Source organism: Pieris brassicae, chromosome 10 (genome assembly GCF_905147105.1).
Source record: "Pieris brassicae chromosome 10, ilPieBrab1.1, whole genome shotgun sequence".
Classification (NCBI taxonomy): domain Eukaryota; kingdom Metazoa; phylum Arthropoda; class Insecta; order Lepidoptera; family Pieridae; genus Pieris; species Pieris brassicae.
Genome location: NC_059674.1, coordinates 7,490,826 through 7,504,340, shown reverse-complemented (window position 1 = coordinate 7,504,340; position 13,515 = coordinate 7,490,826). Strand labels below are relative to the sequence as shown.

Here is a 13,515-nt window from a genome sequence, read left to right as displayed (position 1 = left end):
TCAGAGACTATCTCAGATCTCTCCTTGCCGACACCCTTGAGGCGAACAGATCAAATCAACAGTTAAATTGTTAAACTTACCGGTCGACCTAACCAAAAAGCTGTTCCCTCTGTAATTCGTTTTGACTTTAGGTGTAGATATACAAAAGGTGCATATTTTTTGCGTCCTGTTATACTAATAGTAATGTATCATGAAAACATAAGAAATAATACACTTTTTGTGGAAGAAACAATGTTACAATAACTTCTTAATTGTTAGTAAACAATATACTTGTATAAAATCAAAAATAATCAAATATAAAATCAGTTCCACCAAAATCACTAACCCTCATTTTAAGGATCAGGGTTGATACTTAGAGCAAAATAAAACTTCCGCTTGCTCAAACCAATATATTTTTGACATACAGGAGTCCCACTAAGATTAGACTCTTGAATCATACTCTTAACCTCACTAATACGTATATTATGACTAAAACTACAAAATTATAGCCAGAAATTTAATCTATCAAACATGCTGCCTTGCAACAAATAATGTCAGTAGATTAAGTTTTACTTAGACCTTCACTTAAAACTAAAATTGATCTTTAAACCCTGTTTAAACTAAAGTACAAATGATGTTAAAATTCAAAAAGTTGGTCAAATCAATTTGAAAGAAAGGATGTGTAGTGTTTACTTAAGCTCAAAGGATGTCATTGGCCTGATTTCACTTATCGTTTTAGGAATATATAACAGGGGCCAAACGGGCAGGAGGTTCTCCAAGATGAGAACGATAATCATCACTGATTTTAGGTGATATCGCCGCCCATAGACACTCAACATTGCCAGAGGGCTCGCAAGTGCTTTGCCGGCACTTTAAGAGTTGGTACGCCCTCAGTCAAATTGAAACTCAGCTGCAGAAATTAATCCGGACAACTCCTCTGAACCACTCCCTATGTTAAAAGCGGTAGAAAGTGCAGATAGACCCAATATATCTACGAAATGCCAAGAGAGGTGAGAACAGTACTCCATGTGGGCTGAATTTGCGCTTGATAGATTTGCAATCGGTGGACCGGAGTAATGTACCGTCTCGGCTTGCTAAGCACACCAAGCTTCTTGGAGGCTAAATTAGCCTTTCCCTCCAAATGACCGCGAAACTGAACGTTATTTGATATATCAACGCACAGTATTCCGATGCTAGGTGACATTAAGTAGTATCTTCGAAGAGAAGAGTTGCGACCTATGGTGTTTTTATGATGCGCGCAAGCTTGTGTTAAATTGGACTAGATATAATCGACCGCAGTCCGAGACTCCACTAGCGGAGTTTCACAGGTCGACAACTACCCGAGAAATACCTGTATGACCCGGTATAAAGACCCAAGTGCTGTCGTCCGCATAGCAATTAATGTTGCTAAGTTGAAACATATCAAAAAACTTTCTCTACCTTTCTAGGTATTCAGTTGTTTTAGTAAGTCATTTAACACAATTTTTGTACCTTTTTATGTTAGAACTAACATACAGTCTTGAGGTTTTGTTACAGTGAAAGCAATGATTCATCATTATTTACCACAACTTATTGTTTGACCGTGTACAACGGTTAAAAAGAATTTATCAAACATTTACTAAAAAAATGGCAGAATTCACTTCACGCATATTAATTTACACGATTAAAAGTATACATACTACGTCATACAATTAAATTTCATTTAATTAACTGAAATCGACTTTAGAACGTAAATTCCCATTTGTGGCCATTTTTTGCATCGGCTTTTGTATCAAACTCAAATGAAATCGAAATTCTTATCTATTTATTGGCTGCTCATTCATGATCGACGAAACAAGTACTCATTAACCACACTTAATACTTATTCTATAATTGAGTTGTACCAATTCTATAAAGATAAAATATATAACAACTTTCAAATAATGAACACAAAACAATATGTACTTTAAAAAACTTTCCCTTTTCAAAGTAACTTCCTTCCTGTTTATCATAGTAGTAATAGTAGTTTATTGTTGGCTATAGACTATAGACTATAATATACAGTCTCCCCTCATGCCATTACCGTAATAGTAAATTATATATCACTTTGCAGCTGGATGTACTGCGCTGATTTATTGAAATACTACTCTCATATCTTTACAAATGGATACCTTTAATTTAATTAATACATATTAAGTATACAGTGCTGCTGTTGGGTATATAGCTTAGTAAAAAGGATTATTAAATTGTTGTACCAAACTTAAAACACATCTAAAAAGCAACAGGTTTCTTAATAAAACTTAAATTTAAAATCTTGAAAGGCACAACAAGCCGAAGTTTAAAATTATTAGCTTTTACCCCTCAATTAATAGATGCATTAACAGATATGATATAACAATGAAGATATAAACAAAGCTTAATTATTTTGTAAAAATTTAATTACATTAATTAGTAACAAACATTTTAAACTGAATATACCAAAAATATGTTTATTCCAATATTTAAAAATTAATAAAATACATTTGGACCTTTTTGTATCAAAATGTGTTGAGACAATAGTATAGCAGTTATTAATGAAATTAAACTCTAAGAAATAAAAGTAGTAAACAGGTTCAAAAAAAGGTTATTATTTGAAAGATTTGACATGGCCCTAAACACAATATTCGAGTTTATATTTGTAACAAGTTAGAATTAATCTAAAAAGAATGAACATTTAAGCAGACAATTCATGAATACATTAAACAAAAAACACAGAAGAGATAGACTTATTAAACCATTAAATTAAATATCATATAATCAATGAATGGAAGCACTTACAAAAGATATTCGAAGTGCTTTTAAAACATAAAAATTGTTAAAAAAAGGTTTTTGGTATTAAAAGAGAAGTAAAATACATTTTATTCATGAATTTCTTGTGAATAAATAATAATCTAAAATCTCAAGACTATAAGGCCACGGGTGGGTAAACTGTTAATTTTACAAGAATCTAAACCGTTTATGGACTCTTTTCAAATGAGTTAGTAGCGATTCCTTTGCTTTAAACTTTAGAAAGCAGAAATCACACTCAAATGTTACATTTTTGTATGTATGTTTGTTGTTGTAGTGTTTATTCAGTTTATCTTTGCTTGTAAACTTTTTCTGACATTTGATACATGAATTTTCAGCTAAAATTTGTTTCAACTTTAAGTGTTGTCGAAGGCAGTAACGTGACTTAAACGTAATAGCACAAGCCTCGCATTTTGACTTACTTTTGATCTGATGCTGAGTTTGGCAATGTATATCCAAGTTACTCTTTCTTTTGAACATGATCTGACAGTCATTGCATTCAAAAGTAGCTTGTCGTTGCTGAGTTTGGTGGTTCGACGTCATATGTCGAAAGAAATGACTGTTTTGGGTGAATTTTACACAACAGTATTGGCAAGTATAAATGAAATTCTTTCCGTCGAAATTTGGTGGTAAATTCTCTGGCTTCCGGCGTAATGCTGGGCGTGTTATTCGTATTTTAGGACCTATTCTTGGTTTCTTATTCATAACTAGGCTGGTGTGGACTTAATTTAACTTTTATTTCATTATTTTTTGTCACAACACGTAAGCAGGATGGATTATACTAAAACACTGTTCAGTTAATAATTGACTAGTTAAAGTAAGGTTTTTGTTTAAACAAAAATAATTTAAAATACTATTGCTATAATATAATCTATTATTAAAAAAAAATAATAAATTAATTGTAAAAATTTTAACTGAAAGTAAATGTCAACACGAAAACAAATATGACAGATGGGAAATTGACGACAGCAAAGTTCGTTCGGAAATAAAAGTAACTTTCACTTTAGAGAAACAGTGTGTACAGTAGAATTGTTACATAGTTATAAAAATATATCATAATTTAACATTAAATAAGTTACAATTGTATTTACAATTTTTTTTCGTTATGTATTTACAATTTTTTGTAATAATGTACAGAAGGGATAACATGAATTATGAACCTGTTAAATTGTTAACGACACATTTCCGGACGGGCCCAAAATCAGCCGTTATTTTTTTGACCTTGAAATAACGAAACATGTGGAATTTGGGTCAAACGCCGAGTTTATAATATTCTTTATTACATTTTTCTCAATTAACTTCAAGAGAATTGACAAAAATATACATGAAAATAATAATATTTTTGCCCTAATAGATGGAAATGGTTATGTACTCGAAATTAGAAAATCTTCGCTACTTTTTTTTCAAATATTGAAAAAGTTTCTCACTTGAATATTAAGGAAGCGTTAGTTCTATTTATTATATTGTATGACTTAAAATTATAACGATCCCTACGTTTCTGTAACCCTTAAACTACGTGTAGAAATTAAGTACTGTCTTTTAAATCTGTGATATTCCCGAAAATTATATTTTCTGAAAGTATATTTAGGTACGTTTTTGTGGTTTTCGGTTTACTGAAGTATGTTTAAAATATCTTAGACAGACTTTACTGTATATAATTTTAAAGGACAAGGAGTAACAATAAGAAAAAGGAAATTTGAATATTTCACTTTAAACTAATTGTACAAAGCTACGTAGATAGAAAAGTGGCCAGAGACGCACGATTTGGTTTTAGGTAATGGTTTGGTCAAATCAATGTTCAATGTTCAGTTGCATCCAAAATCCAAGTAGTATGATGGCTAACCTTCGAAAGAAGATGGCACTCACTATTTAAAACATAGTTTTATTAAATATTATGGCAATAGAATTAACTTTATGCCAGTTTCAAGTAATATACAGTTTTTGTTGCGCGTTATTATTTTAGGCTGCAATAGGAGCAAGTGAGATGGCATTCTTTATCTTACCTCTTATCTTATCCAAACGGTGCTCCCGTTTATCCGTTATCCTTATCCGCCAATTATTTTGTATTTGGAAAACAGCAATGGTTTTGTTTACGACCGATACAAACGAATAATATATACAACAATAATAAAAGAATACATATTTTATTTCGACATCGACACTATGACTTCGCGTAAACAAAGTTTTTATGGCTAGTCTGTATACAATTTTTCGACCTTAGCCACTGGGACCTTTATACTAGTAAGTGGTTAGTGTGGTCGAGGATCTCTTTAGGTTGAAGGCATAGCACCATCTATCTTTCTCCACGAATTTAACATGAACACTTGATACAATTTTCTTGTGTTTTTATAAACACTTCCATATATCTTATATTATAACAACAAACCTGATACAGGAAAACAGTTTATCAATTCAATTAATATTTCACACAATTGTATAATAATTTAACAATTGCATAATGTCTTACAATCTGATTATCTTATTTTAAAAGAGCACGTACTTATCGTTACCGTTCAACACTTTAAATGCAGATGCATAACAATTAGCAATTTATAACCTCGAAACCAAAAAGATCGAAATGAAGAATTCGCTTGGTATTTATAATCTATGTCAAAAAAAATTATAAGGTGAGTTTGACGTAATACGGATTTAGGTCCTCTTTAATTGCACTTTATTCCTATGTTTGTTGTCGCGTAATTTCAATGTTGCAACACTAGTTATATAGTGAGAGGAGTATAATAATTATATAAATTAGTTTTGTTTTATAAAGGATTTCAGGATATTAATAAACACTTATTGAGTCTATGATTTAATATTGGTGTTGATTTGTTAAGTAAAAGTGCTAGTTAATGGCAATAATAAATCGAAACTCACGTTATTAAACTAAATATTAATGAACAGGAAAAGCGTCTCTGCAGTGATAGTGTTATTGTAAGGTGTAAAATAAATATTGCAATATTTCCGAAAGTTTTTGATAAATAACTATATAAAATGGACAAATATCTAATCGATAACTTATCATTACACATTCAATAGAACCTCATTTACATTGAAAAATAATGGAGTGGCAAATAATTATATTTGCCGCCATTTTTGGCGTTACTCTTGCAATGGAGAATAATTTGATAGTGACAACGACGGAGGGCCAAGTTCAGGGTAGTTTAGCATCCAGTGGCTTATATTATGAGTTTTTAGGGATTAGATATGCTGTACCAATCAAATTTCGGGTAAGTTTTTTTAATCTATGTAGAAAATATTAAGCCATAAATAATATTTACAGAGGCTAACTTTCCAAGTCTCTCAGATTTCATTCTTTACCAACTTTAAATAATATTATTATTATAAATGTATATAGTTTTGTTTATTGTGTATTAATACATAATGTGTATGAATGATTATACATATAAATAAACGTATTTAAAATAAAATGTTAACGTTATATAATATTGCATTTACATATTTTTCAAAAATGAGAAGTAAAACAGTATCTACTAAAATATTCTAATACCTCGACCTTTCCAGGCACCAGCACCACCTGAATCCTTCACTGGTATCTACAAAGCTGACAATCGCGCTGTTCTTTGCCCCCAATTTCCCACATACGATCCGCTCGCTGCCCCAAGCGAGAACGAAGATTGCCTTGTTCTCAACGTATTTACCCCTGCATTCATTAACTCTACTTGTCCCGTAATGGTCTTTCTCCATGGAGGAGATTTTGGTGTCGGTTCCTCTACGCCAATATTTTATGGGCCGCAGTTTCTCATCAGCCATGGCGTTATAGTAGTAACAGTTAACTATAGACTGAACGCTTATGGTTTTCTCAATTTAGGCATCAAAGAAGCACCAGGAAATGCTGGGTTGAAGGATATAAGGGCGGCGTTGCGGTGGGTACAGAAGAACATTAAGAATTTCCGAGGAGACCCTAATAATGTGACTGTTTTTGGTCAAGGCAGCGGTGGAGTAGCCGCTATTTACCTGACTATGTCGCCAAGTACGAAAGGATTGTTCCATCGAGTTATATCTGAGAGTGGATCCCCATTTTCCCCTCACGTTTTCGACCATAGTCCACTCAAAACAGCTAGTCATTTAGCCAAGTCTCTTAGTATGAAATCTGAAGATCCAAAAACTCTGCTCAAACTTTACAGGGATACTCAGATAAGCAAAGTAGAAGAGGCAATAGGTAATCAAATGAATGCTAAATCAGTATTCCTTCCATCTGTAGAAAAAGTGTACAAAGACGAAGAACCATTTTTGACTGATACTCCATTTAATATTCTCTCAAACAGACCTGAGTATTTCCATCCAGTACCAGCAATTATTGGTATAAATACTGTCGAAGGTCTGTCTTCTATTTTAGACTATAATACAGTTACAGGCCAAATGGATAGAATACATCACGAAGACTTTTCAGCGTTGGACCAAAGGAACTTCAATCCTGAAGACAAAGAAGATTTCCGAAATATGTTAAGAGATACGTTCTTTTCTGAAATATCAAATGATGAAGCTTTGGTGGGTGGCTTGGTAAACCTGAACACAGATTTCTGTCACGTGGGTCCAATGTCGTTATTTGCAGATCTATACGGGAATAATACAGATTTATATCAGTATTTATTCAGTTATGTTGGTAACAGAAATCTTGGTCGTATATTAACTAACAGTACACTGGATGCCACAGCAAATTTGGACGAGTTATTTTATGTGTTCGATTTGGATAGACTGCCTTTGGAAATGGATGAAAATGACGCCAGAATTATTACTTTCATGACGCAGATGTGGACAAATTTCGCTAAATTTGGGTAAGTACTAAAATAAAATTGTGTTTGAGCGTGAAAAAAGTATTTAAATAGTATTGAGTTTCTTGAGGATTTTCTGCCACGCACTATATAGAACCGTCTGCCCACTGAAGGATTTTCGGACCATTTCGACTTAGGGTCCTTCAAGAAAAGTGCGTACCAATTCTGAAAAGGCCGGCAGCGGGCTTCTGGCAATGCAAGTGTCCACGGGCGGCGGATTAACTTAACATCTGGTGAGCCTCCTGTAAAAAAAAATTAAACCTCGGCTCTCTTTGCCTCATCTGTAACTGTACTCCAGGTTTGCTTGGGAAGGCCACGCTTAAGCTTTCCTTACGGGCTCTAATTACTGCATGCTTGGGAATATAATTAGAATCTCTTCGGAGTGTATGGCCTATCCATTTACACTTTCTGGTACACTAAAGGAAAATATAGCGAGGAAATCAGCATTTTCTATACACCAAAATCAGCTACATGCGTCGCACTGCTGCTAATCCTAAGCAGAAACAATTGACAGTACAGTTTCGCTGGTCACCTTTGACCATCTCATTATAATTCATAAAACATTCTTAACCAACATAATAGTAATAATACTTAAAGATTGATAAATAGAAAATTAAAATAAATTTAAAAAGTTTACACCTTTAAAGCTGGCAGTAAATATCGCAATATATTTATTAGATGAGCGAGAAAAGCACCAACTCTGTGGTCACCGGTACTATATACCAGGCGCCATTTTAAATCTTTAATAAGCGCCTGTGCATTTGAACCCTATGGCGAATAAATAATACATATAGAGAATAGATATATAGAAAGGAGTGGTTCAGATGTAATCGTTTTTGCTTTAATATGTCATTTTCTTTCAGAACCCCAACTCCCGACGTATCAAATGGAGAATGGCTGCCGTATCCCCACCATTTAGAAATAAACTTAGAACCACAATACGTGGCGCCTCTCACGCCTGAGAGAGCACAATTCTGGCGCGCACTCTTTTACAAATATGGCGCTGTTATGTCAACTAAATAATTTTATGTCACAGCCGTATTCATAAACGGTTTAAGGTTTAAATCCATTTGGAAGTCAATATATACTTTCCCATCGTTTTAAATATAATTAAGATAATTTACAAATATATATAATTTATTTAATGAATGTAAGATACACAGATACACTCAGTCAGTGTTTCCGGCAAGACCGAGAGAGACTTTTTACTGAGTATTAGACTCGCACTGTCCAGTGTCAACAACATCCCATTGTCCGCTTGCTTAGCTCAATAGTTTTCTGGACTCTTCGCCGGTTGCTGTTAATTTTATAAAAAATACTTAAAGGAACCACAGTTTTATAATATTATTAGTTTAAATTTGGCCATACATTAGCTGTAAAGAAATAAATAAAATCTTAGAGGTGAGACACAACTCATATCTCTCTATTAGTTATATTAAGTAGGTATTTCCAAACCCGTACGACTGAGGGGTCTTCATAAAGCGAGTTAAGAGCCACCAACGCACCCTCTTAAGTAAACCTCTTGACGTTTCAAGTATAAGTAAGACACAACTTATTCAATACAAAAAGTCCTCTGGGAGTTGTGCTAAATTGTGGGCCACTCGACTGTGAGGAAGTTTCATGGAACTGGTTCGCAGTACGCCTTATGTTCTCGTGTTTTTTTCACATGTGTATATCCATTGTATAATACTTCATTGGCGTCCTTGTAAAATGTGTGATGTTTGAGAGTAAAGATAAAATATATTATTATGAATAGGTTGTCAATAAATTATAAAATGTGTTTTGATCGTTTTATTTATAAAATCTAACAATTTAATAAAATATGAAAATGGATAACAATCTTGTGAGTGCAAAATTACTAATTAACAACTATTAACACTGTTTTATTAAGATTAGTTGACATTCACGTAATAGACATATTTGATTACTCTATAATGTTGCCATCGTTACGGGAAATACACGTTGCAATTTTTTTCTTCTTTTTGGCTCTGGCACGGTTTGTGTATTAGCCAGCGTCAAGTATAACACGTTGCTGACTTTAAATGTATCACACATTAGCCACGCATGAACTACCATGCTCCACGGGAAAAATGTTTTTATAGTTATGTATCAGTTGCCTTATTTAGTATCTAGTTAACAAATTAATATTATCAAATTTAAATGTTATTCAATCAAATTTTGAAGCATGGGACGAGATTCAACAGATAGTCTTTGACATTTCTAATCACCACAGAACATCTTTTAAACAAATGGTCCCTGCACAATGACATTATTTAACATTAAAATCTAGCCTTACTTAAGATTAATAAGTAATTTAAAACTACCTCTTATTTACTAAAAATAATATGTTAAATACATAAGAAAGTGTCCAATAACACTACTTATAGGGGAAGACACTCTGTTCATGTGTACTATTTTTTTAAATATTACCACAGAATAACATTACAGCCTTTATTAGAAAAAATACCGGAAGTTACAGAAAAAAACAATAACGTTATGTCATGTCATGAAAAAGCTGACGATTTAACGAAATAGCCACATCAACTCATAAAATCTACATTCGGACCACTATACAGATATAAATGCAACGTTTGGGTTTAGTATGGAGGATCGTAAACATACTATAAACCCGAGGAATTTAACAAGTCATCATTATATATTTCAAATTGATACGAGAAAGAGACATTCAATATATTTTAGTATGTATGATTAACAATTAAAATATTATAGCCTTACATTACATATTTACTTAGGGTGAGATTAAGACATTAGAGTAAGCTGTATGATGTAAAATTCTTAATTTTAAGACAAATTTGCACGCCATGATCGCCATTATGTGTGCCAGAATATGCGCAGTTTAGATTCCATCACCATAATATTTTTGAAGCATAACTCTTACAAATAAAATATTATTTTAAGCGCGAACTATGACAACAAAGCGCGAACAAAGCCTTTTTAACGCCTTATATCGTTTTTGAATCTTAACCTTACATTCGTTATTGCCTCTTAATTAAAGTATAAAATATATTTTTATTTAATTATTCAACAATAGAAAAGGCCAAAATGTTAAAAGTTATTACTAACCAAATTTTGTTGTGTTAATTTTATTAATATTTGTTATTTTATTAATTTAGATAAATTTGAAAAGAAACACTTCCTGAGTGCTCTTGAAACTTTTATTATATTTAGTTTAGCCTAAATATATTCTTGAACTAAGTTATAGCTACTTATTATTTATGTATAATACTAGAATAAGCAACATATATATCACTATATACTAATTTTATTAGGAAAATTATCAAGTTTTTTAATTAGGTTTATTATAGGTTTTAGTACACCGGAACGATTGTTTCATATATTTTATTTATTCCTTGTATTACTATACGTAAATTAAGTGATAGGAACTATTTTTTCGTTTTTTAAATAAATACCTACAGACAGTTTAATATTTTTTTACTACAACTTAGGTTGGCGATATGATTATCGGGGAAATTAATAATAGAAATAATTGTTTTATTAAAATAATTACCAAAGTCTGCTGGCTGATCTGAATAAAATTCCAGCGATGAATAAATTCTTAGACTTCCACTGAATTTCTCCGAAAACCGATCCGAAACGAATGAAGACGTTAAGACTACAAATAGATATGGACTGGTCCCAAATTAATTATAAAAATATAAATGCAACCTACAATTGCTTTATCTTAATTAACTAATTATTGTAAATTAGAAGATATAGGAACCGCGCTTCCCGCCAAAAATTGTGACAATTCACTTGACGTTGAAGGAGTCACGTTAAAGTCAAAATGACAATTGTCATTAAAAAGAAGATCGCTTATTTATGGAATTTTTTCGCTCAGCTTGACGAATCTGACTCTTCGCTGGAGTCCCTTCTTTTCTTCTTTTTCTCTTTGCGATCTCGTTTCTCTTGTCTATCTCTCTTCCTAGGACTCCTTTTGGGACTACGCCGGGGACTTTCCCGCCTTACCCGGTGATGTCAAATACCCGAATCGTCTGTTGTGTGTTGGATGTTGTTCAGAGACTCTTCGGAGGATTGGGTTTTCTGCTTCTTCTTTGTTCTTAAATGTTAAATAAATGTATATATTATATATTTAGCTCTGATAAAAATAACAACAGTTGCACATAGTATTGTCTTTTATTAACATAGTTTTTACACATTTAAAGAAAACTGCTATCCTTTACAGCGTGCGTGGTCACCGTGACCACGCGAAACGTCAGGAAAAATTATGTAAAAAAATTATAAGTTTATAATAATACATAGCTTCAATCCCGTAAAAAAGTGTTTACTTTAAATAAGAACTGTGTTGGCATAGTGGCTTCAGCGTGCGACTTTCATCCCTGAAGTCGTAGTTTCGAACCCTGGCTGTGCACCACTTTCATTCATTCTATGTGCGGATTTAACATTCGCTCGAATGCTGAAGGAAAACATCGTATGGACACCGACTTGCCTTTGGCCCAAAATGTCGAATGTCTGCCACAGGAGGCTGATCACCTACTTGCCTATTATATTGACAAATGATAATGAAGTCTTAGACCCAGGCCTAAAGAGGTTGTAGCGCCACTGCTTTATTTCTATATGATATTAATTATCTATAAAAATCAGATGAAAGTGACATCGCAGGCAAAACAAATAAATTACAAACATTTTTCTTTTTCCCTTTATACTGTCTAATGGGTGCTTATATTTAATTTTGAAAACATACAAATTAGGAGTTATGTAAATAATGTAATAAATTCGGGTTATTTTAATTGTTTCATTTTAAAATAACGTAGCATCTTGTGCAAAAAAGTTGCCATACGAAACCACGCTATAGTATTTAAAGCTGTCATTGGAGAATCGTAGAAAAAATAATTGATATATCGTTTGCATTTAAAATATTTAACTATAAGGTTGATGGCCCCAACTAAATTAAATTTTCGTGTACCCTCTAGATACCCCAGGTATCTCATGATCCCATTTGTGCTTTCAGAATAACGCGTTCTGGCCAAAACTCACCGATATCAAGATTGAGTTTTGACAAACTAGCTATATATGTCGCAGTAAAGTTCATTAACGTTTTCGACGCTGCTTTATTTGTGCAAAATGCTAACGAGTTGATTGAATATCGACAGTTAATTAACTGTCTAGAGATTATATAGATTAGATAGACAATTAACTCTCTGATTTAAGTACTTTACTGCGACATATACATAGTTGCTTTCACACTTTGATATCAATTTTCGTCTAGATTTTCGATGTTTTTTCTCTTCGTGTTTGCTGCCTATAAGGCAAACATAACTTGTTGACACAGTAAATCTTGTACCGTAATTACTAATGTATCAGTGTGACGTGCGTTGGCACACATGTGGCGCACACATGACAAGCTTTTCTAAATAAATAAATAGTATATACTGTCATGTCATGTGTAAAATAAAAATATACGAAAGAATGGAAACGCCATTCTTGCAACACTGAGTTATTTACGTCAATAAATAGCTCACCCTTTTTTCTTCTCGTTTTCAACTGTCACTTGATCCTTGAATAGTTTAGTCAATTCCAACTCTTTGATTTCATCTGAATTTGTCAATATTATGGCCCTGAAAGAAAAGTTTTATCTGTCAATGTATTATGTCAAAAAGGTTACGTCGGCCATCTTGAGAAAACTGAATTAAGATTAAGGCATTTGAGTTCGTATAGATTTTTGATGTTCAGAAATGCTTTCCCAAGGACAAGAAAGGGCGTAGTTATAACGCAATATAAGATAGACACGGCGGGTCATCGCATCCATTGTATTGCTTGCTCATTTGAACCGCACCCCTTACTAGTGCTGCACTAAAATGTCGATATATCCTCTATTTTGATACAGATTATACTCAAAATAACATAAACGCATTGTAAATCTAAATAGCTAATAATGAGTACCCAAGTCACGACCAAT

The 13,515-nt window shown here is 32.7% G+C and overlaps 3 protein-coding genes across 10 annotated transcripts in view; 1 reads left to right on the top strand and 2 right to left on the bottom strand.

The window, feature by feature from the left end:
* Nucleotides 1-375: 375 nt before the first annotated feature.
* LOC123715597 (zinc finger protein 616-like) lies at nucleotides 376-3,716 on the bottom strand. Its single transcript, XM_045670749.1, has one exon. It carries the CDS (start codon nucleotides 3,487-3,489, stop codon nucleotides 2,935-2,937), a length of 555 nt encoding a protein of 184 aa, XP_045526705.1. The 5' UTR covers nucleotides 3,490-3,716; the 3' UTR covers nucleotides 376-2,934.
* Nucleotides 3,717-4,693: 977 nt separating this feature from the next.
* On the top strand, nucleotides 4,694-9,351 carry LOC123714803 (acylcarnitine hydrolase-like). Its single transcript, XM_045669332.1, has 4 exons — nucleotides 4,694-5,411; nucleotides 5,821-6,011; nucleotides 6,307-7,580; nucleotides 8,441-9,351. Exons 2-4 carry the CDS (start codon nucleotides 5,844-5,846, stop codon nucleotides 8,598-8,600), a joined length of 1,602 nt encoding a protein of 533 aa, XP_045525288.1. The 5' UTR covers nucleotides 4,694-5,411; nucleotides 5,821-5,843; the 3' UTR covers nucleotides 8,601-9,351.
* Nucleotides 9,352-9,353: 2 nt separating this feature from the next.
* The window catches only part of LOC123714804 (transmembrane protein 26), a 30,866-nt gene continuing 26,704 nt past the window's right edge, over nucleotides 9,354-13,515 (bottom strand). For all 8 annotated transcript variants that reach the window (XM_045669337.1, XM_045669339.1, XM_045669338.1 and 5 more), the window contains 2 exons: nucleotides 13,079-13,174; nucleotides 9,354-11,655 (listed from right to left, as the gene is read on the bottom strand). In XM_045669337.1, the coding sequence (XP_045525293.1) occupies nucleotides 11,574-11,655; nucleotides 13,079-13,174 (178 nt within the window). In that variant the 3' untranslated portion in view covers nucleotides 9,354-11,573. The remainder of the gene's footprint in view (nucleotides 11,656-13,078; nucleotides 13,175-13,515) is intronic.

Excerpts from the sequence above, each read along its gene's own strand:
- LOC123715597 (XM_045670749.1), bottom strand. The coding sequence starts at position 3,489 with ATGAATAAGAAACCAAGAATAGGTCCTAAAATACGAATAACACGCCCA.
- LOC123714803 (XM_045669332.1), top strand. The coding sequence starts at position 5,844 with ATGGAGTGGCAAATAATTATATTTGCCGCCATTTTTGGCGTTACTCTT. Across the intron at positions 6,012-6,306 it reads CTGTACCAATCAAATTTCGG|GCACCAGCACCACCTGAATC; the intron begins GTAAGTTTTTTT and ends CGACCTTTCCAG. Across the intron at positions 7,581-8,440 it reads ACAAATTTCGCTAAATTTGG|AACCCCAACTCCCGACGTAT; the intron begins GTAAGTACTAAA and ends ATTTTCTTTCAG.